Genomic DNA, 21,566 nt, shown 5'->3' with positions numbered 1-21,566 from the left:
CTTTCTTTGTCCCTGGATTACTGTAAGTGCTTAGTCGCCTGGTTTTGTTTGTGCATGAATTTCTAAGAAACTGGGATTGAAAGCCTGATGGCAGATGAGAAACATCTTGAAAGCTCGGCTGCTTAACCCAGTGATGTCTTCCCATATGGGCTTTTAATTTTGAGTCCCCCGCGATGTATGTGTGTACTGAATGTATGGACTGAAAACCTTGAAATGTTGTGCTTATGTGATGGAAGGGTATACTGAAGAAGATAACTTTTTGCCTCTCGTTGCCCAGATAAATTCAATACATATGTGACTCTGAAAGTGCAAAATGTGAAGAGCACGACAGTAGCCGTACGCGGTGACCAACCCTGCTGGGAACAGGACTTTATGTTGTAAGTATGGTGTTGCACTGCGATGAGGTGCTTGTGGTGGAGTACTTCCACGGCACTGACATTCATATGGTGCTGCTATTGTGTTGTATAAATTGGAGTACTAAAGTAGGTAAAACACACAAGCCTAGTGACAACCAAAGTAACTTGCTTTTCTGTTGTTCACACTGACCTGTGCTGAAGACGTGTGTAGGGAGATTGTCTCTGCCAGTGCCATGCACTGGCTGCGGTAGGCTGTGTCCTGTAACAGTACAGAGTTGCCTGTTCTTAGACCTGTGTGTCAGGGTGTAGCGAGGGCCAGCTGGCACTGACACATACAACATAGCTTAGGCAAGGACTGAAGGCCCATAGCAGAGCTTAAATGGAACTCCTGGGCTGTAGGAAGAGCATGTGGGTGAAGACCACTGGTAAGGCTGGTTAGGGCAAGTAAAGACTGTTGTTAATGCACTCAGGGCCATGATAATGGTGATCCTGGTTACTTCAGTGTGGAAGCTGTTCTTGTGTGTTGACATTTTCTGCCATCGGCCTTGTGCCTGTGAATGTTTTCTAGCTCCACCACTGCAGCTTGAGGGGTCGCTAGTCCCTGCCATGAGCAGCAGAACCAGTTTCAGCTCTCCCAAGGTTTCTGGTGTTTCTGATTTGCTCTGGTCCTCGTAGTCCTGATATGTAGCCAGGGATTTCCCAGTACGTTTTAGAATGGTGATTTTTTCCTGCTGGTGGATGAATGACTTACTGATACATTGCATCTACTCCTGTTCCTGTAGCTTTATAAGACAAAGAGAACTACATTTACTAAATCCTCTACTCCAAATGCTTTGCTTGGAACTTGGCATGGACACCTCTATTGCAGGGTGAATGATGTTGTTTTCATCTTGTGGAGTGCTGCTGCTTTTGAGTGGGTCTGAGAGTGTCTGTAGCAAGAGACCCACGTGGGATTTTGTGATTATGTTTCCCAGTCCAGCGGAAGTTGGTTCTCCTCTGCCCAAAGTGGGAAGCTTTTGCCTCTGATTGAGGAGTCACCTGGGTCAGTACAGTGTTGCCATCATAGCTTGCTCCCATCTCCCTTGTTCGGTGGGACTCTGCTTTTAGACCAGCATATGATGTGTGTGCTTCCACAGAGTGTCTGGAGCCTATCCTTTGGCACGTGGTGGTGCACATGTACTCCTGGATGTCACCATCTTCTCAGCTCTGCAGTTCCGGGTTGGACAGAGGCTGTGGCTATCATTGACTTAAACCACTCGGTACTGGGGTAAGGTTGGGGCAGTGAATTATGCCTGTCTGCCAAATCGCAGGTCAATACTCAAACTACTAACTCATTCTTCCTGTGATTTGTGCTCCTCCTGAATACAGGAACTAGCTTCAAACATGGATAGCTCTAGAGGAGGCTGCTCACCAATGATTTGAGGATGGCGCATAGTTGTGTTGGGTGATGGCTTTCAGAGTTGCTGCTCCTCCTTTAAACAGCTCCTGGAACTGCTCTCCAGTATCAGTTCGGAGCTTAGGTAGCATGCTGTAGGTCACTGTGCTGCTCTGTAATTAGTTGCTAGGGGATATGAAAGGAGAATATTAGCTGAGCTACTTCGCCATTATTGTCCCTGCGTTAGCCAGGCAACAGCAGTTGTTCTGATGTTTCTTCACAACAAAAATATATGTGGCAGCGAACGTGTTTTGCATGGTCTTGTGTACATTAAGGTGTCCCAGGAGGAGTAACACTGGTATTCCAATACTACTATTCACTGTTTTGCTCTTTTTCTTTCTGGAGTTGGAAAAGGCTTTTGAACGCAGTGGTTTTTCCCTGAGGGAGGAATGCTTTTATCATCTGTGTTTGTGTTTACCTATTTTATGAAGCATAGTAGAAGAGTAGACTACAACCAAGAAAAGGCTTTCTATCTGTGTTTGTTGGTTTTTCTTCCAAACTCCTTGAGAGACATTACACTTTAGAATTTGGGGCCCTGGGGTTTCTTGAGATTTGCTTATTTACCAGACCAGTAAAGTACTTTAATGTATTCTTTGGGGTCATCTTCTAATTTTGAAGCAGCTTTAAAAGGACTGCGTGTTTGCAGCAAGCTTGAGTGCAGCAAGCACCTCTTGAGTGAAAGTGCAAACTGATGTTTAGAACATGATGATTAAATCGGTGTTGAAGCTGTTAGAAATGTCTTTCATTTAAATTCTATGTGCGTGTGGAAAGGGAGGGACACTAAATATCAACCTCAGCTCTTTTGTTCTTTGAAGCTGTTCTGCATCTAACCAGAAGGTGGAGAAAGGGAGATTCAAAGCCAGTCAAAGGTGCTCTACTGAAAATCTTTGTCTTTTATTCTATCTGGCGACCTGTCCTATGGAATGCTGTAAGACTCCCACTGGGTGTCTTACGATAATGTCTTGCTCTGTCAGTATATCTTGGAGCACTGAATGTGGTTTTACAGTGTGTCTGAGAATATTTCTCCCTTCTCTTCTCTTTCTGGCCTCACACTAGTCCAGCCAGCAGAAAATCAGTTGTTTCAGTTGTTACTGAAATTCTGTACAATCAGATACGTACGATCTCCAAGAGGCAAGCGGTGGGAGGGCAGAGCGGTGATGGGTGCAGGTGGCTAGCTGTTAGTTTGACCGTATTGAGTAGCCATATCGAAACTGAGGGATCTGGAGACTCAATTTCAAGATGCTAGCAGTAAACTCATAGTACGCCTGTATAATAGTTTGATTTTGATCTGTGTAGGCTGAGTCATCCAAGTACTGGACAATCCTGACCTCAATTCCTGTGTCTTAAGCAAGAACAGAAGCTCTTGGGTTTAAAATAGATATTAATGTCCTTTGCTGTTTCTGTATGGTTTGTTTTGAACCTTGTAGGTATATATTCTCTTTAAAAGTTGTGAGAAGTCTCTGGGGCAAGACTCAGATGGATACTGGGATTTGCAGCTGTTCTTTCTCTGGAGATGATGGCAGTCTGTAGAAATTACCGACCACCATGCATTTAAATTCTCTTGATAAACTTAATGTGGATACAGTTGGACAGAAGGACAGCAGGCACTGTGTGTCCAAGGGACCACCTACTTTTGGATATTCGGAGTTGCACTGACGGGAAGTCCCAAGCTCAAAAGTAGCAGGAGCAATAGCCTTTCTTCATAAGCATGAGGCGGTGGGGTATCAGCAGACAGCTCAGGATTCTTCTCTATTTTGCTGGTTTTGCCAGCATTCAGGCTGTTACGCTGTTCTTAAGTAGACGTGCTATACACTAGCATAGGAGAGGAAGGCATGAGTGCTGTGATGCATTTGGAAGAATGAATTTGAGATTAATCCTTTTCTTAGTGAGAGGGAAGAAAAACCTTCAGACAGGTATTTCCAAGAACTTGGTGCTTGGTGGTCATGTGGCTCTTTTGCCACTCAAAGCCTTGCAGTGTCATGTAGAGGAATAAGCTAGTGCTGGAGCAGAATTGGTGCAATGCAGCCCCGAGCAATAGGTAGTGCTGCTGGTGCTGCTACACTGGCTTTGCGGCTGTTACTGTTGGGATGTGGCAGGTCTTCTTTTTGGTAAGCTAGTGCTGGAGCAGAATTGGTGCAATGCAGCCCCGAGCAATAGGTAGTGCTGCTGGTGCTGCTACACTGGCTTTGCGGCTGTTACTGTTGGCATGTGGCAGCTCTACTTGTAGATAAGTATTGGTGTGTTTGGACCTGCCAGAATACGCTTGTGTTGCTGTGCTGCCGAGGTAAAGTAGACACTCACTGTGTTAGAAGCAGGGTTTCTGATGACAAAGAACAACTCGCCTCTAGGTTTTGGCCCAAGATACGCTTCTTCCTCCTGTGTTCATAGCTGCAGAGACAAGCTCCCGACAGTCCCTGCATGATGTGCTTTGGAGCTTTAGTTTGCAAACTTTGTGTAATTAGTGTTAAACTGTGAGAAATCATCACTAGTGTTCCCTCTGAGCATGAAGTGCCTCGACCGCATGCTTCCAGAAGCAATCTGTAGCTTGACATGGCTGTGTGGGAAGAGTTTACTGTTATAGTCATGGTGGTAATGCAGAATCTACAGCAGAATTAGATTGTACACTGCTTTTTTCTCACCTCTGCTGCCTGTTCTTTTCTTGCAGTGAGATCAGTCGACTGGACCTGGGCCTAATTGTTGAAGTATGGAACAAAGGACTGATCTGGGACACCCTGGTTGGGACTGTATGGATTGCTCTGAAGGCCATTCACCAATCTGATGAGGTTAAGCTGACACAGAAATTTTGTTTTGACAGCTCCAGTGTTGATAGTTGATGCGTTAACAAATTGGTCCTGGTGCACCTTAGGACTATGCTCCTCAGCAGAAATTCCCCTTGCAGTCAGTAAGGCTGGGTGAGGGAAGAGGGCTGTTGGCATCACATTGTTGGTTTTGTTCTTGTAGGAGGCTGCCAATAGAGAGACTAAAACTGAGCTTAAGTACGTGTCTTTGGTCTCATTTCACTCATGTGGACTCAAGGAATAGGGATTAATCTGTTAAGGAACGCATATAATTGACAAGAGTCTAAAGTCTTAAGGACTGACTGTGTAGTCTGATGCTCAACTTTCTATGAGTTCCTGCTAAAGACAGAGCGTGACTTGGTAACAGGACAAGCTGGCCTTTGAGGTAGGCTCAGAGCGTGTCTACATCATCATCTTAAAGCTTTTGGTTGCAGTGTTGGAGAGTGTCTAGAGGTGGTCGTACGAACTGAAAAAAGTAGGAAGATGGCATGTGGCAATGTCTGCCCTATATACAGAATTTGGTGGTTCCTGCAGCTAAACAAGTAATGTTTGAGGGTTTTTTACTCAAATTTCAGGGCAGTTACTTAAAAGATTATTGAATTTGAGCAGGGAGAGAGAGCTTGTATTTTCCATGAAAGCAAAAATGTGGGAATGCCCAGCAGTGAGACTGCGAGGTCTGTCTGGTGCTCGGTTCCCCTGGCTGTTCAGGGACTCCTCGCTGCCTACCCTTGAGGACTTACCTTTGCAGTTCCACTGAGAAGGCAGTAGTTCTGCTAGGAGGTGTTTGCTGCTTGTCTCATCTTTACCAAGACCTTTGAGATTCGGAAGAAAAGCTGCCAGAATGTGCTGAATGGATGTCATTTGATGTTAAAATGAGGTGCAGCCTTGATAATACTGTAATGCTCTTCCTGGAGCCTTATGTGTGAGAGTCACTGCGTAAGGACCTACCAGACTTGAAACTTCATTTGTGGCTTGTGATTCACAGGAAGGTCCTGGGGAGTGGTCAACGCTGGAGGCAGAAGTTGTAATGAAACATGATGAAATCTGTGGAACCAAAAACCCAACTCCTCATAAAATTTTGCTGGACACAAGATTTGAGTTACCTTTTGGTGAGTGCATTTCATTAACTTACTTGAGGTGCTGACAGTAGAGAGAAAACGTTTGGGAGCAACTTGAGTTTGATCAAGGTGTGCTTATTCTCAGTTCAGTCAAAGTAGTTCAGTGCAGATCAAATTGCTGGTGTTCATTTCTTGTTTGACTTCTTTCTAACAAGATCAGAATAATAGGGAATATTTGAAGGTCTCCAGGTGCTGGAATGTTTAGACAAGCAGCAGTTTAAGAAACTATTAATACTATTTCAGGATTGTGCAGTCAGACATTTTGTTCCCGAGGAGGGAACATTCACTTCTTTGTATCTAGCCAAATTTGGCTCTAGAAGAGGTTAAGCGTAGTGTTAGAGCTGTTCTGTGGTAGGTGCACTTAAACCCTCCTAGATTTGTGCAGTTCAGTTAGTGAAACATTAATGCTCAGTGCTCCTGAACATTGTCATTAGCAGGGTATATAAATAACTTGGTGTTACAAGAACTGCCTTTCTGGCAGTCACTTGTATTTGAAAAGTACAGAATGTGGAAAAGTAGCTCATCGGAGCAAACCCAACTCAAAGCTGTATGTGGTTTTTTTTAATGATCATTTTACTTAACCCCTCCCCCACAAAAACCCCAACCCCCCCAAAAACCAAAGCAAATAAACCCCAGAAGTAAGGCTTTAGCTGGAAGGCTTGCATAGCTTCTCTTCCTAGCTCATGGCTGACTGTTGGCACCGTGAGGTTTTTGGAGGCTCATGGTGTTTGTTCTCTGCATTGGACATCGAAGTGTTTCAAAGCTGTCTGTCACTGCAAGGCTCATCTCTCCCTCTCTGCCTGTTGCTTGTTTTTTGGTGCCAAGCCCCTGGCGGTGTGAGCAATTTGTATTGTGCTCTAAGCACGGGTGGAGCATTTGTGCATCCACTGGCATTTGTCCAGCAACTGGCAGGACTGGCCATCTGTTGTGGAAAATAGTCAGGTCACCCGTTAGGCTCATACCCCTTCCAGGCGCAAGGGAGGATGCGGGTGCTGGCCCCACAGCACTGCAATCAATACAAATTGTGTCTTGTGCTCCCGGTGTACTGTTCTGACTGCACAGTCTGCTGGATGGTGTGGTCGGGGGGAAGTGCAGTGTTTTATAGATGTGATAGACTCTGCTCTTTAACTACAGACCAGCATTTAGAGGCAAAAAGGTATCTGACATCTCAGCTGTCTTGACAGCTAAGCTGTCTAATGTCGGTCTGGAGCCATCTCTCTTCCTCATGAAAACGTCCTGGTGATCCACAGCTGCTGTAACCCTGTCAGGAGGAAGTTTATTACTGAAATGACTTGTTGTCTAAGAGGAGGAACAACTCACTTGATTTCCTTGTGAGGTGAAACACTGGTTATCTGGGGCAATTGTTCAGGCTTCTGGGAGGGAGAGAACACAGCAGATGTAGCTGAAAGCAAGGCTTGTAGCCACTGCCTCCTCATCTGACGTAGTTGCTTGTGAAGTGTCTCTGCTTTAAAAGAAAATGAAGTTCTAGTCACTCCCTATGTATTCAGAGTATTCCAAAGACAGTTTGTGTTCTCCTGAAATTATTGTTTTGGACTACATTACATTTTGATTATTTTCTTTCAAGAATAGAGAACAGACTCACTGTAAACCATTGTGTGTTAGATCATCTGGATTTAAAAAATAGAAAAAATTCAGGTAATTGTGTGTTTTCTCCCCACTACTATACTCAGAACACAGGATTCATTTTTGTTCGTTTGATTTTTTTATCTAGTATTATAAAATGATGATGTTCTGTAGAACATACAATTCTGCAAAGCAGGATTTCATGCAGAAAACTGAAAGCATTAGGTAAATAACAAGCTTTTAGTGACTCTTCTGTTTTTAACACTATTGATCATTTAAAACACATCTATTACTTACTCCTTTGCTTTCTATGCCAAATACTGAAATAACAGGAGCTCCACACTGCTGGCTGTATTGAAGGGTTTGTACTTTAGAATGTGAAACCTTGTCTGCCTGTCCATTGTTTCATATGTAATGTCGAGGGGAAAAATGGGTGCATCATCCATTGGAAGGGCTGTGCTGTTCTTCACTTGAAGAGTGCTGCAGTTTTTCCTGAATATTCTCCATTTTCAGTCTGTCCTGAAGCAGGTTGAAAAGTGATAGGCCCCAAGAATGTGGGATATTCCTCTATAAGGTGACATCTGCCCATAGCAGTTTCTCCAGCAGTGCTTCCATTTGCCCCAGGACTGAACGTCTCCTGCCATCACCTCCATATGATGCTGCCATATGGATTAGGTTCTACCTCCCTGCCCTTGCAGTGCCTTGTGATTTGGAGGGATGTGTGGAGGTGGCTTGGCTCACAGTGCTACCTTTGCATCCTGCCCGACAGATTTGCAGGCCAGTTTCCCAGGGACTCTTAATACCCCACCTGCTAAGACTGTGTTGTCCTGTGAGCTGGGAACTGCTGCTTTAAACCTACACAGGGAACTAAATGGATCACTGATCTGCTGTGGAAGTTCTGAAGTCAGCAGCTGTGTTGATGTAGAGGTAGTGTTTTAATAACAGCATGTTTGGAGTGACACTTAGGAACATTGTGTAGCACGACTTGTTTCCCAGGTGAAGATCTCCTCGCTATTGTAATACACGAGAACTGGAGCTATATGGCTGCACGTGTACAGCTTGTGCTGCTTTCCAAGTCTGGTAAAATGCAGCCGTCTGGGCTAGCAGCTGTAAAAAGCAGTGTGTTCTGTGCTTTTTCTATCACTTCTGGCTGCTCTGTTTCATTTAGGTTACACGAGGCACCTGGCTGCAGTACCGCAGGCTATTCAGTCTGTATTTAAAGTATTTCACTGTATGTGGGTGGAGCTTGAAGTTTTTAAGGGGTTGTAAAATAGACTAAATGAGATCGAAAGTCAGAGAAGCTGAAGTCCTTAATGTAAAACATGATTGTATATGCAAAGAGGTTTGGAAACTGGTTTGTTGTTTGCACTATATTTATCCCAGATTAGTTTGCTGCTTCTGCTTCCACCTGAGAGGTTCAGGATTCTTCCTTCTTGGTATCTCCTGATACTTTGGAGACTGGCAACAGCTAAAGCTGAAATAAATGCAGAATGTGCTGATGCTGCTAGTGGTAGTACATGGTGAAGGTAACTTTGAGAATTTTTTTTTTTTCCCCCCTAATGTGAAATTGTTCTAAGTGTTTGCCAGGCTTGGAGTTGGGAAGCAGTCCCTCCTAACAGAGGCTGATGAGAGTTGTAGACTGTGCTCCTTGTGGTATAAAATAACCTTTCCTGAGGTAATCCAGGAGTTAAACTGCGTTAAAGCCCAGATTTCTGATGGGACAAAGAACATTTGCAAAGGCCTTGATGTATCCTCCATGTGTGCTGTTGCACATTCTGGATGTGGGTCTTGTGCTCAGTAGAGTTGTTAGTGTGACATTACCTTGTGGTGTAAAGGAGAGAGAGCAGATCTGTGGGCCCTTTTCTGTGTGATGGACTGTGGTGCTGGGGACTGGACTGTCATTTAATGTTCTCTGCCAGCCCTGTGTTCTTAAATGCTCCATCTCACAGAAACAGAATGACTAAAAATCCTCTCCTATGAAAGTGCAGTAAAGCATGAACATTTGAAATGTGAGGTGTTAGTGAGAGCTGGTAATAACCCCTCAGGTCCAAAGCATTTTTATGCTTAACAGCCTTTTAAAAATGGCAGTAAATTGCCTACTTGATGGGAGGAACTAGTTGTTAGCAAAGACAGGCTGGAGCAGCTTTCTTCACTGAACATACCTGTTCCTTCTCAGAAACAAGACAGACATATGAAGCAAGGGTGAGAGCTTTTCTTCTTGTTTAGTTTAGAGAATTTGCTGGTAGGGAGAAGACAGTCTTGATGTAGTGAACGTGTGGTGGCACAGACCTTCCAAGGTGCTGCTTTCTAAGTGTACAATTGTGCTTTTTAAAAGCAATTTTACTCTGTCCCCCTTTTTCAGAAGTGCACTGGCTATGTGCACGTCCCTCACAGGATGGAGCGCTCAGAAGTGCTTTTGGCTCACAAACTATAGCAGTTTGGGTCTGTGCCAGGCTGATTCTAGTAGATAATAGGAGTCAAAATGCTTTTAATGTTCTCACCACTCTTGGGCTCGGAGCATGCTGATCTGCATCCAGCCATCAGGTGGGGTAAATGTGCTCTGTTGTTTTATTGTCTTGGGAACCGTACAGAAAGAGAAATGCTCAGGTCTGTGAAACTGAGATCCTCAGTGAGAACTTGCAAAGATTCTTGTACCTCTGGAAAGGGAAGAAACTGGGGCTGGCAAGACAAGAAGCCAGGTGAAGGCATGTAGGAAAGTGGAGAGGGAGGGAATATCACTTTTACTTCCAGCACTCTGTCTCACTCGCACTGACCTGGGGTATGCCCAAGCCCAGGACTAGCACCCTGGGAAAAACTCAAGTGGCACAAGGTGATGAGGAAGAACCACTAAGCCTGAGGCGAAGAAAAGCTTTAGGGCTGCAACTGGTTATTGCCAAGCTAGAGATCTGAGCTGGGATACTGTCATGTTTAGGTACATATTTAGGGGATCTAACTGTGAGTGAAGTAGTCTGTATGGATTCTCCTCTAATTCCTTCCTCAGTCTGGTAAGTCTCTGTACTGCTGTGTCCTCACTTCTGTGGAAGTGCAGTATATCCAGGTGTCAGGGGCCTGGGTGCACTGAGAAGTCTTAATTGCTCCGAGCAGCCTTATAGGACCTTCACCCACACCTCTCATTTGTGAGCCCAGGAGTCCCACTCAGCTCTGTGTTGGACCCTTCACTCCTGAGAGATGCTGTGGGAGGTACTGATCCCTCACCTCAGCCATAGCCATGTCTATGCCTCGTTATGGACCCCAGGGTTGTGGATTGTCTTTCCAGCTTGACCTCAGACCTGCCTTGTCACCATGGTCCTGCCTGCTGATCTTGGCTTCTAGTTGAACGTGGCCATGATCTCCAGGCTTGCCATGCTCACTTTGCTCGGGTGCTGTAGGTGCTCAGGTGCTTGTCCTGGCTGGCAAGTCCCCTGCGACGGGGGGGACTGGGGATTTCCTTTGCCTCCCCTCCTGTAGGGAGCAACCAGCCCTCACTGCTTCCTGACACCAGGAGCCCAAGAAACAGGGGGTTCAGCTTTCAGCTGAAGATGGCAGTAGGAGCAAGGACAGTACAGCTCGCAACATTTCTGTATTGGTGTCAAATTAAGAAGCCCCAACAGCTGGTGAAAATACCTGCCCATCTCTTCTCTATTCTCGCTCAGCAGTTTTGTTTCACTGACACGGTCTTGCTTCTCTTGTTTACCGAGGGTGATGTCAGCAGAGAGTCCTGAGGTGGCATCAGATGGCCTCTCTTTGGGCTAGTTCAGCTTTTCATCTTGCAAGCGGCAGTTAATGTAGCAGAGTAGCTTGCACTTGTAATCAAAGCTGAGCAGTGATGTAGAAGTTGACCAGTGGACATGGGCTTGCAAGCAGTCAGGGTTTTCCCGTTCTCTGCATTCCAAAGAACCAGCTTCAACAAAACAACTGACTGAAGCAAGACACGAATGGAAGGTGAAACTAAAAAATAGTTCTGAACTGCTTCCTCAAAAATTTGAGAATTTGGTCTCATTAGGCACTTTTTTCTGCTGAGCAGACTTGACTGAAGTTTGTAGACTAGATGCTTCATGTTTAAGGTTTGCTGTGCAGTAACTGTAGTGCCATTAGTATTGATGTCAAGAGTTGCCTTAAGATCCAAATATCTTTAAAGTAGCCGGTATCTACACAGTAGCAGATTTTTCGTCTCTGACTTGCATAAGAAGCTGTTTCAATAGAATAGTAACAATCCTGCACTAAAAATCTGATAGCTCCGTTCATGAAATGGGCACTTCATATACAGGGTCAGAACAACAAATCCAAGAGACATATGGTGCTTCTTCATGCCCGGGTATGCTGCTAAACCATGGTCTGCGGGAAAGCCTTGCAGCCCACCCGAAGACAGCTGTAGTTTCTGCAGTTGCTAATTAATTGCTTCACCCCTCCTAGATCTCTTTGGTTTCGATTTCAGGCTCCAGAGTTGAGTTGTTTTTGATTCTGGCCTTATTCTTCAGTTGATGAGTTTTTTCTTAATCTTTGAAGTAAGTAATGACTTTCAACGACAAAATTCTATAGGCTCTGCTTTAATGTTTAGATCGCTTCAGGTCCTTGTTGGAGTTTGTCCTCCTAAATCTCATCAGGTTGTATCTCTGATAGCTTTTCAGTTAATTGGTGTTTTCTTTCTAGATAATTCTGTCCATGTTTCGTTTGAATGCCATCCCTAGTTTGTTCATACCTCGTCTAATAAATCTGTGCAGCTGTGATCCACAGCTCTGATGATCAAAAGCCTGTATGTTTTTCTACAGCTCCTGTAATTGTGGAGGACTCTCTCATGTTTCTCTTAGCTTGTTTTCTAATAGCATGTAACAACAAAGCAATGTATTGAAGATCAGAAAGAGTAACTAGCTCTGTGTGTTATGGTTAAAATAAATTATTTTGGTCTCCCTTCCAGCAAACATAAATAGGTTGGTTTTTTATTTTTTTTCTACTTAACACAGGTTTTCTAGAGCCAGCTGCTAACTTTCCAGTTCCCTAAGATCTTCTCAGGTGGGATCTGTTTTATCCCCCTTGTCTGGGTGAGATGAGTTGCATAAAAATACAGTAGTGTTTCTGTTACAGAGGTGTAGATGTTAATTTGTAGTCCAAGGAAATAGCTGCCTTTGAAACTTCAAATTCCACTAAATCTGGCATGTTTCTTGTTCTTGTTGAAGGTGATTCCTGTTCTAGTATACTGGCCACTATTATCTCCAGATGTTATGGGGTCACTGGCTTCATGAGATGATGGTTTGCGTGGCTGAGAGAGGACACATGTAGGGCAGTTATGCTCTTTAAGTATAAGAAGAAAGCAATTCTTGGTCCGTTTCTGAAAGCCTTTTAGGTCTCAGTGGAATGGTCACCTGCTGATGTAACTTGTAGAAGCACCTTTTCATCAGGAGACCATCCCAGCCACCATTCTTGCCAACAATCGCATAGCTTAGCACATCATTGTGGCTGTGTCCTGGGGTACAGTTCATTGCTGGAAAACTAACTTATTAAACTTCTTGACTCCTAATGAGGCACCTGAGAATGTGAAGGGCTAGAAGAGGTGGGAAAACGAGCTGAATTGGTATTATATTCATCCTCATTTGTCAGTTTGCAGGGTTGGGGGTGTCTAGCTGGAGCAGTCCCTCTACTTCCTTCCTGTCTGAGCTCTGAAATTCCTTCATTGGTGCAGTTTTGTGCCACGAATAGCCAAATTTCAGAAGTCATTACAGTTGGGGGGATGCTGAGTGGCTTAAAACAAACAAAGAAATGAATCCCCAAACTTTTTTTTCCATGTTTCCAATGATTTTACATGCCTGGCCCACCCCCCACAAGCAATTCATCGGCACCTCCAGGGGTGCATTTTGGGATGAAATTTTGAGTGGCAGAAATCTGTGATCCCTTCAACCTGTTAGGACGCTGTATTACTTCGAAGTGTGAAATAGAAAATAGTTACCAAAATAAAGGTGATAACGCTTGCTACTGGCTGTCAGTCATCAATTTGGTAAATCTTCTAGAAGGTAAAAGGGTTGTTGTGATTCATTTCACAATGAAGCTGTGGTGTGGTGTAAAAATAGGAATGTGCTTTCATGTGAATATGACAGCCAGTAACACTGTTCATTGCCTCAGAAGATTTGGCTTATTGTCTGCAGTGACAAAAAACAGACTATTTCTTCTTTGGTACTTAATTTGCATTACTCCAGCTACGTAAGAAAGATGTGCTATTCAAAAGGAGCTCACGTTCTACTGAGAGTATAAAAGCCTCCAGAAGAGGCTCTTGATCTTGCTACGTGTTATCAAGCGTAAAGCAAGTGTATTAATGTCATTGTGAAATGGCTCTTCATAAAATTAATACTTGAATTAAATCTGAACCAGTCTGTCCTGCTCTTTCCGGCCTTTATGCAGTGTATGTTTGGTTAATCAGCTTTAAACAAGAGAGCAAAGTAAGCTCTTGAACTGTGTTACTGTTTACAATGCTTGTTTTCCATCTGAATGCTAGCAAAAGATAGTCCTGTTACTTCAAAATTACCTGTGGTTTTCTTTTGTGTTGTGTTCTTGGAATACTCTCCCTGTGACAGGGTTACTGCTGGTGATAAATGCAAATTTGCCTGGCTAATAAGATGGTGTGATTTATTCTTTCGGTCTAGATATCCCTGAAGAAGAGGCCAGATACTGGACCAGAAAGTTAGAACAAATAAATTCACTGGGAGACGATGAGGTAAATATATATAATGAAAGTTGAACGTAGTCCTGAGTGTCTTATAACTTGCTGTTATTCTTTGTATCAACTCCCTGTGATTAAGGTAACTACTAAATGTTCATCATTTACAAGTCTTCCACAAACTGTCTACAGAACTGTTTTGTCAAGTGTACTGTTAGCGTTCCTACATGTTGGAAGTGCTTGGATAGTGAGAACTGTTTCACTGATGTGCATATGCTCAAAGGAAAGGTAATCTGCACTTTACCTCGGAAGGCAGTGACATCAATTTTGTCAGTTTTGTGGTAGGTTCTCTCCATTTGTGAAATCAAGTAAAAAAGGACTCTTTTGCAGTTGGCTGTTCCTGGGGAAAAGACAAAGCAAGATGCTGACCTTTTCTTGAAACTGAGGACTGTTGGAGCTGTTAGCATTGAACTAATTCACTTGTTAATGGCTCATTTGATATTGAGTCTTGTAGTACCTGCTAGTTATGGCTTTGGATTCTTTTTTTTTTCCTGATGTGTTTTTGGCTAAACAGCTGTAAATTAAAAGTTACAATTGTATTTTTTTCAGAGGCTGTTACATGATTAAAACAATTCTTCGCAGTCCATACTGTTTGCAAAATAAGGTTTGATGTATTCATGCCTCTACTAGAAGTTTAAAATTTAAAAAAAAAAAAAAAACTACTTGTTGATGCCAACATCATTGAGGAGGAAGACAGTGCTTGCTTAAACTCTTGATAGGTCTCTTTCCATAGCAAGATAATTTGCAAAGTATTCTGCCAGTGACTTTCGGAGGTTTTTGTTCTGGGATCCTTCATCTATTCCTTTCTGCTCCTGATGTCAGTCATTCAGTTTGCTGTGCAGATGAAGAAAAATAAGGATGGTTTTCTTTTCAATGAGGACAAACCAATATTTGGTAGATAAAACCTAACTGCTTGAGGACAATGTCTTGTACCTTCCTTAAAGATTGAGGGCCGTTTGGAGATGAGGAAAAGCTCGGTCTGTAATTTGGTCTGTCAGTGGGGCTGCTGTAGTGCCCTCTGCTCCTGTGGACTGTAGCAGCAGCCTGTGCCAGGTACTTCGGTGAAGCGCAGGTGCCCTCTAGTGCCTCGGTGAACTGGTACTGGCTGGGAGATACCCTGAGCTTTGTGAGACTCACTTTTCCCTGGAGCACCATCCATCTGCACACTAAGTGCTTTTAACAAACACTAGTAACAAAATCGAGTCTCTGTATTTGTGACCTAATGGTCTCAAATTTGTTATGGATGTTCCCTGTCGCCAGTGAGAAAATGTAAGAATGCAGGAACACCTGTGCAGGGCGTGATGGAAGGTTCGTCTTGCTGCCTGTCTGACAGTGACCCAGAGCAGGATCCTATCTTCCTTGCATATCCCCCTGATTTGCAGTGACTTGTAGCTCAGGAACTTCCAGAGGCAGTAACAACACCAGATGGATTTTTCTTCCATGGATGACAGTTGCCTTTTGAATGCATGGGGTCAGATAGGTTGTAGCAAAAGGATTCAGCACTTTAGTTGTGCATTGCCTGAAGAAATACCTTACTTGTTCTGAGCAAACAAACATTGTGTTGTGAAATTAGCTGGAGTCAGATTTATGTGGAGAAATTGAATGACTGATCCTCACTCATCTGCTCTCTGCCACTTGGCTTTACAGATCTTGGCTTCTTGCATGACTTTCGGGCTGCAGAGTCCTAGTCTGCATAGTGGTATTAAATACAGAACAGCTTTGTGCCTTTGCCTTCTTTTCTGTGTGTTGAGTTCAGCTATTTCCGTTTGAGACAGTGGATGAACAGGCTAAAGTTGCACAGCAGTGTTCAAGAAGCAAGTTTGTTTGGAGTTTACATGGCATCATAAAAATTCTTTCCAACCTCTATTCCTTCAAACACTTAACATTCAGTTTTCTTTTTGGGACTGCTGATAGTGCTTGGGCTGTTGCCTTAGAAAGAACAAACTACTGTCATATTTTAGGATCTCTGAGTGTGATAATTCAGAACACATTGCTGTCCTGTGCTGCCGAAGTTGCTCATCAACAGACTTCCTTTCACCACGTTGTCAACCAGTCAGTGCTGTGAGATCCAGCAGTTCTTGTTTTCTTGTTTTCACAATCCTGATTAACTCAGTGAGTTGGCAGTTTGCTGATGATAAGACTAGCCACCTTTCAGGATCACTCCTGCATTTTAAATAGCACAGATTGAAGGATAGCCACAGGGGAAGTCTGCAGGTTGTCACCTTCTGTGTAATGAACTGGCGGTTAATCCTTTCCAAATCCAGGGAGAGGGTGTCTGGTGGCCCTGTTTTGCACAGATTGCAGCACCAGGTTGCTAAGGTGGCCACTTCCTTTGTCGTCAGACCTTTTTTTTCCCTAGTTCTCATTATTTCTCTCAATTGTCCTAATTTTCTCATATCTCTATGAAGTACGAGACAGAGGAGAATAACAAAATAAAACCACTGGCGTTCCCCTGGGGAGTGCTTTGATGCCGTAACAAACAGCTTTCTGAAAAGTCAAAGCTGGCTAATTGAAATATCTCTTGTGTTCTTTAATTTAGTATTAAATTAGATGAAAATTCTTTGTTTTGGATGTACAGTGGATCACATGAGAATTTGTAAGTGTTGGCTGGGCAAACACTGTGTTACTGCCCTGAGGGGTGCATTAATTATCTCACTGCTGCAGTGTTGTGAGCCCACGAGAGTTTTGAACTGCTGAAACCGTGCTTGAGTGTCTAAACATAGTCGTTTCTGAGTTTCTTGTGGCAGTGATGTTGTGGAGAATCAGATCTTTCAGATGTCTTGCAATAGGGCCTGTGCTTGTAGTAAAGCAGACTTCACCTTAACTAGATGTTTACATTTAACACCTGGGCTTGGCATGAAAAAAAGAGGAGACTTCTGGGAGTGTATTTGAGTATGGCTATTAAGGAGCGAATTTAATGCTGGGTACTACCAGCGATGTCTTCTCTTCTCTGTGGCATGCTGTTTGCTGAATGCTGTTTCATAGTGTTACCATTTGCTTTCTTACCGTTCTGTGTCCCATCTTGGTTTTTTTTTTTTTCCTCCTTCAGTATTCCTTTCAGGAGGAAGTCCAGAAGAAACCATTGCCCAGTGCTGCCTCCCAGTGTTGTAAGTTAGACATTATTTCTTCTCAATATTTTTTCCTCGCTGTGTGTACTTTTATTTCTTCCTCTGGTTAGTTATCAAACAATGGTACATCTGAACAGCATTTTATTCTTAGAACTACCTAAATCTCTGTGACGCCAGTAACTTTTGTCAGTTATGAAAAACCGTGCCACTCAAAATGTTGATCTAAAGCTTCTGATGCTCAAGGTGAAATCAGGCATCGAGCCTTTAACCTGTTTGTGTCCTTGCGTGTGATAGGAACACCAAATGTGTTTGAAGTCACCTAGATTGTCAGACCCCTCTATTATTGACCCAAGTAAGAAAATGCCAGATTTTTTTTTCTTATAGCAAAGTCAGGCTATGTTCTCTTTAAAGTTCGTGTATTGAATATTATTTTTGACTTTTAAATGAAATTTCAAGATGACAGAAAAAGATGGAGACAGGTAGTGCTGCTAGCCTTTAAAAATGCACTAGAAGTTTGTGTAGTTGATGCCTGATTTCTTTGATATTGGTTTTCAGTGCTGTGTAGATGGATGAATAATATTTTTACTAATTCCTGCTTATCTCATCTTGTTTTTCTTATGCTTCTGAAAACACAGATGGAAAAATAACATAGGACATACTGTGTCTGATGGTCTGCAAAATCAGATTTCTGAAACACTGCTTTTAAAGTACAATCGATGGAAGCTCAGTGATGTCTCTTATGTTTTATCTGCTTTTGGCAACAGCCTTAGTAAAATTCAAGTCTCATAATTTAAACAAGTCTTTTATCCTCTACTACTAATCCTATGAGACGCGCATATTACACTTTGCAGGCTGTTTATCCATTAGGCTGATTATGGGATCTCTACAAAACTGTTAACATTAAGAAATGTTAATTACCGTTTACCTTTGTTACGTTATCTTAAAACTATCTTCCACAAAATGTGAACATTAACCAATTGCCTAGGAAATCTGAATGTGGTGTGTAGCTGGAACATGTACAAAGGTGTATGAAAGTATCCTGGCAGTGGTACCTTTGGTAACACCCAATGAGTCCTTTTTTTTTTAAAGAGTGTATGTAAAGAATAAAGCACTTTTTTTTTTTTGATATGTGTTGTTTTTAAATAGCCAGAAGGGTACACTACCTGACTGTCTGCCCTGAACTTTGCTTCTGTTTGAGAGAAGCTGGTCTGAGCATTGGGGTGTATAGTGAATTAGGAGGAATGCTTTTGTGTCTAGAGAAAGGAGCTGTTCCTCCCACAGCATCATGCTTTTACATCCTCAAGTGCTTGTAGCCTGCTTTTTCCTGGAGGACCAACTCAGCTCTTGCAGCTAAACGTAGTAAAGAATAGAACTGCAGCTGCCCTTACTGTATTCCCCGTTAACAGCCTGCATCTTCCTAGAAAATGACCTTTTACAGTAATTAATTGAAGGCCCCTGGTTCGAACAAGTAATATTGCATAAAATTAATCATTCATAGTATTAAAACATTCATTAGAATTGATGTTAAATATTTCATGGCAGTATGTAGTTAATATATTTAGAGAATTTTCTCGTAATTCAATAAAGCTTGTGGCACTGCATTTAATTTTGCTTATCTACTGACTGCAAGTATCCAACATCTATGAATATCTGATTATTTATATGGACAAATATAAAATAGACATTTAATGAACTCTGCTTGCATCAATCTGCGCATAAGAAGCGTCAGCTTGCCTGAATGTGCATAGTTCTTTGGAAATCAGGAATTCAACTCAGAAGAAGTGTGCGTTGTGTGTCTATTGAAAGCTGACCAGACCTTTGCATATGACGCACAACCTTTTTCCATAGGAGCAGGGTGGGCGTCCTTCTCTAACGTAAAACTTGCTGAGTACAGAGTGTTCTTACCATGTGGATAAATAATTGATAGATGTATTTTTAGATGTAATAAAAAGATCTTTAAAAACATTTGTAAGACTCATTCAATTTACCATCATGATGTGCTAGATGAGATCACAGCTGGGAGCAGGACACAATCAGCTGGACAACAGACTTATTATCTAGAAGGAGCAAAAAACTTCCTCAGTATAAGTAGTTTTTTTGCCCCATGAGAATATCTCTCCAAATCCTAAAAAATACAAAGTTATCTTAAAACCTGATGCACTATAGAGCAAAGTGCAGCAGAACACTTCATGTAGTGTGCATTTCAAGAAATATCAGTATAACTGCACGGGCCACTGGTGTCCTGCTTAGCCCTCAGAAGAATTCTGGCTTCTTTTTTACAGCTACAGAAAATCCTGCTCCAGCAGGCAGGGCCAGGTTCGTTAAATAGGAAAATAGATGTCCTTACATGTTAATATTAGATTACACTTCTGTTGCTGTATTTTCCCTTTCCCAAACGATTCTCTCAGGATTGTTTCCCCACCTCCTACACGGATGCAACTCTCCCCTCAGCAGAAGTGGGGAGAAGGATGGAGTGGGATGTGGGAGAATAGAGTTGGGCTGTGTCTGAAAGCCAACATCTGATCTGATCTTTGAGGGTGGGTTTTAATCTCTAGTCATGCTGCCTTGGCATGGTGCCATGGGAAATCTCAGCATGGATTAGGGGCTCTAGTTTTTCCAGAGATAATGGAGCTTTCAGGCTCACTTTCACAGTTTCAGATGCTGTCTTGCTCTTAAAAGAGTCTGACCCACAATTTCTGAGGTAATGTGGGATTTGGGCTTCATACCTATTGTTACATGAAGCAGGGGGATCTGTTCTTGAACATGCAGTCTCTTGTAAGCTCTACTGCTTTTGGCACTTCCCACCTCTTCCTTCATCATACTCAGCCATTTCATTTTTACCTCCCAGCTTCTGTGTTTCCCTATATATTTCTCCTACCCTAGAAAGATTACATGCTTCTGATTGATTTAACTTTCAGTGATCCCAAGCAATAAACAAAGCACTATAGTGCCCATGGATCTGGTATTGTTTGCACTTCTATTAAAGGTAATTGTAATTCTTGATTTCCTGATACCTCATTGTTGGATAACTGCAGCATCCCCATATTGGCTTTTACCCACAACCTGAAATTGAATGTAAATTGAAAAGAAAGCAAGCTTTTATTATCTGGAAATTCACTTTAAATGAAACAGCTTGAAAAAAAGTTATTTCATTACTTCGTCATTTATTGAGTCAATAAACCCTAAGTTATTTATTGTGGTAGGTATAGATTTATCTTCCTTGTACACTCAGGGTCACTTCTGGCATTGTAGAAGTCCGTTATAATCCATAAGTGATTCACTCCATCAGCATTTTAAACACAGTTCTGACTTGGAGCAGATACTGTGCAAACTGGCATGAGAAAAGTATCCTGTATCTCTGCAGAAAGATTTGGCATTTTAGCTAATGAGCAGATACTTTAAATACTGCCCTGCATCTCTTGTCAGGAGTTTACAAATATGGAGAAAAGCAGGTTTGTTCACCATGATTCTCAGAAAATGCAACCCAAGTGCCATTGAATCAACCAGTTATGTCTGTCCTCTTACCTTTGATAATCTTTCTGAGAATGCCTTATCTCTTTTTTCTGCATATTTTTTTTTTCTTGTACTTCCTGGAGTCTGAGGCATTGCTCTTTTCATAGTAAGACCCTGACAGACCACAGTGCACCATAGTGCTGTCTGACATGTCTTTGGCTCTGGCAAATCCCTGTCTGCCAGGGCTGTACTTTTTTTTTGTTGTTGTTTGTTTAATTTTTATTTTTTGTTTTTCTTCGTTGTGGGTTTTGTTGTTTTTGTTTTTTTTTTTTTATTCAGAAGCGGGTAACTTTGCTGCTTGGATTGTGAGTTGGTATAACAAGGAAAGAAGTAATTTTTCTGATAAGCTATTATACCAGCAAAAAGAACCCAAACCAGCCTGTGCTAAGTCTGCCAGCAGATCAGGGAGAAAGAAGCAAGACAACATCTCCTTCAGGAGAGTAAGGAGGAACTGTAAATGCTGTCTGGAATGTGTGTGTGTGTACACACATCCATGTAGGAAAAAAATGCTACTCATTAGTTATAGCCATTTAACTACTTAATAGCTGGCAAAACATTTCATACATGTCAGGAATGAGTGTCATTTGATGCCAGAACAATTTGTTGTGTTGACTCTTCTTCCCCACTAATATTTGAAGAAACGTATTTCGCAAAATGTGTGAGGCAAGATTCTGTTAGTATCCGCACATCCATTACTATAAAGGTTTCATTCCTGATGCCCATTAGTTCTCTTTTTAGGAGATCAAATTCCACTGATGCATCAGGATTGCTTGTAGGTTCCTCTGCAGGAAGTGACTCTAATGATGAGAATACAGTGCTTTCCAATGAGGAGCTTTGTTTGCTAAAAAGCCAGTTGACTGCCTTCCCTGCCCCCAACCCCCAGAGCAACCCCTGATGACATCCACACTGTTTTTGGTTTGAGGGTGCTGCGCTGTTGATGCTGCCATTAATGTACCATGGGGTTGGAGCTATCAAGCCCTGCTGCTAG

The 21,566-nt window shown here is 42.5% G+C and overlaps 1 protein-coding gene across 1 annotated transcript in view; it reads left to right on the top strand.

Moving 5' to 3' along the window:
- LOC104489656 (protein unc-13 homolog B-like) overlaps window positions 1–21,566 on the top strand; it is a gene marked incomplete at its 3' end in the record, with an annotated part of 132,679 nt that overhangs the window by 3,650 nt on the left and 107,463 nt on the right. The window contains exons 3-7 of the mRNA XM_010131841.1: window positions 278–377; window positions 4,457–4,574; window positions 5,575–5,698; window positions 13,924–13,994; window positions 17,047–17,104. Of these exons, the coding sequence (XP_010130143.1) occupies window positions 278–377; window positions 4,457–4,574; window positions 5,575–5,698; window positions 13,924–13,994; window positions 17,047–17,104 (471 nt within the window). The remainder of the gene's footprint in view (window positions 1–277; window positions 378–4,456; window positions 4,575–5,574; window positions 5,699–13,923; window positions 13,995–17,046; window positions 17,105–21,566) is intronic.

Source organism: Buceros rhinoceros, unplaced genomic scaffold, assembly GCF_000710305.1.
Source record: "Buceros rhinoceros silvestris isolate BGI_N320 unplaced genomic scaffold, ASM71030v1 scaffold1342, whole genome shotgun sequence".
NCBI lineage: Eukaryota > Metazoa > Chordata > Aves > Bucerotiformes > Bucerotidae > Buceros > Buceros rhinoceros.
The sequence above is the reverse complement of the archived record's forward strand: the minus strand, read 5'-3'. Positions and strand labels throughout refer to the sequence as shown.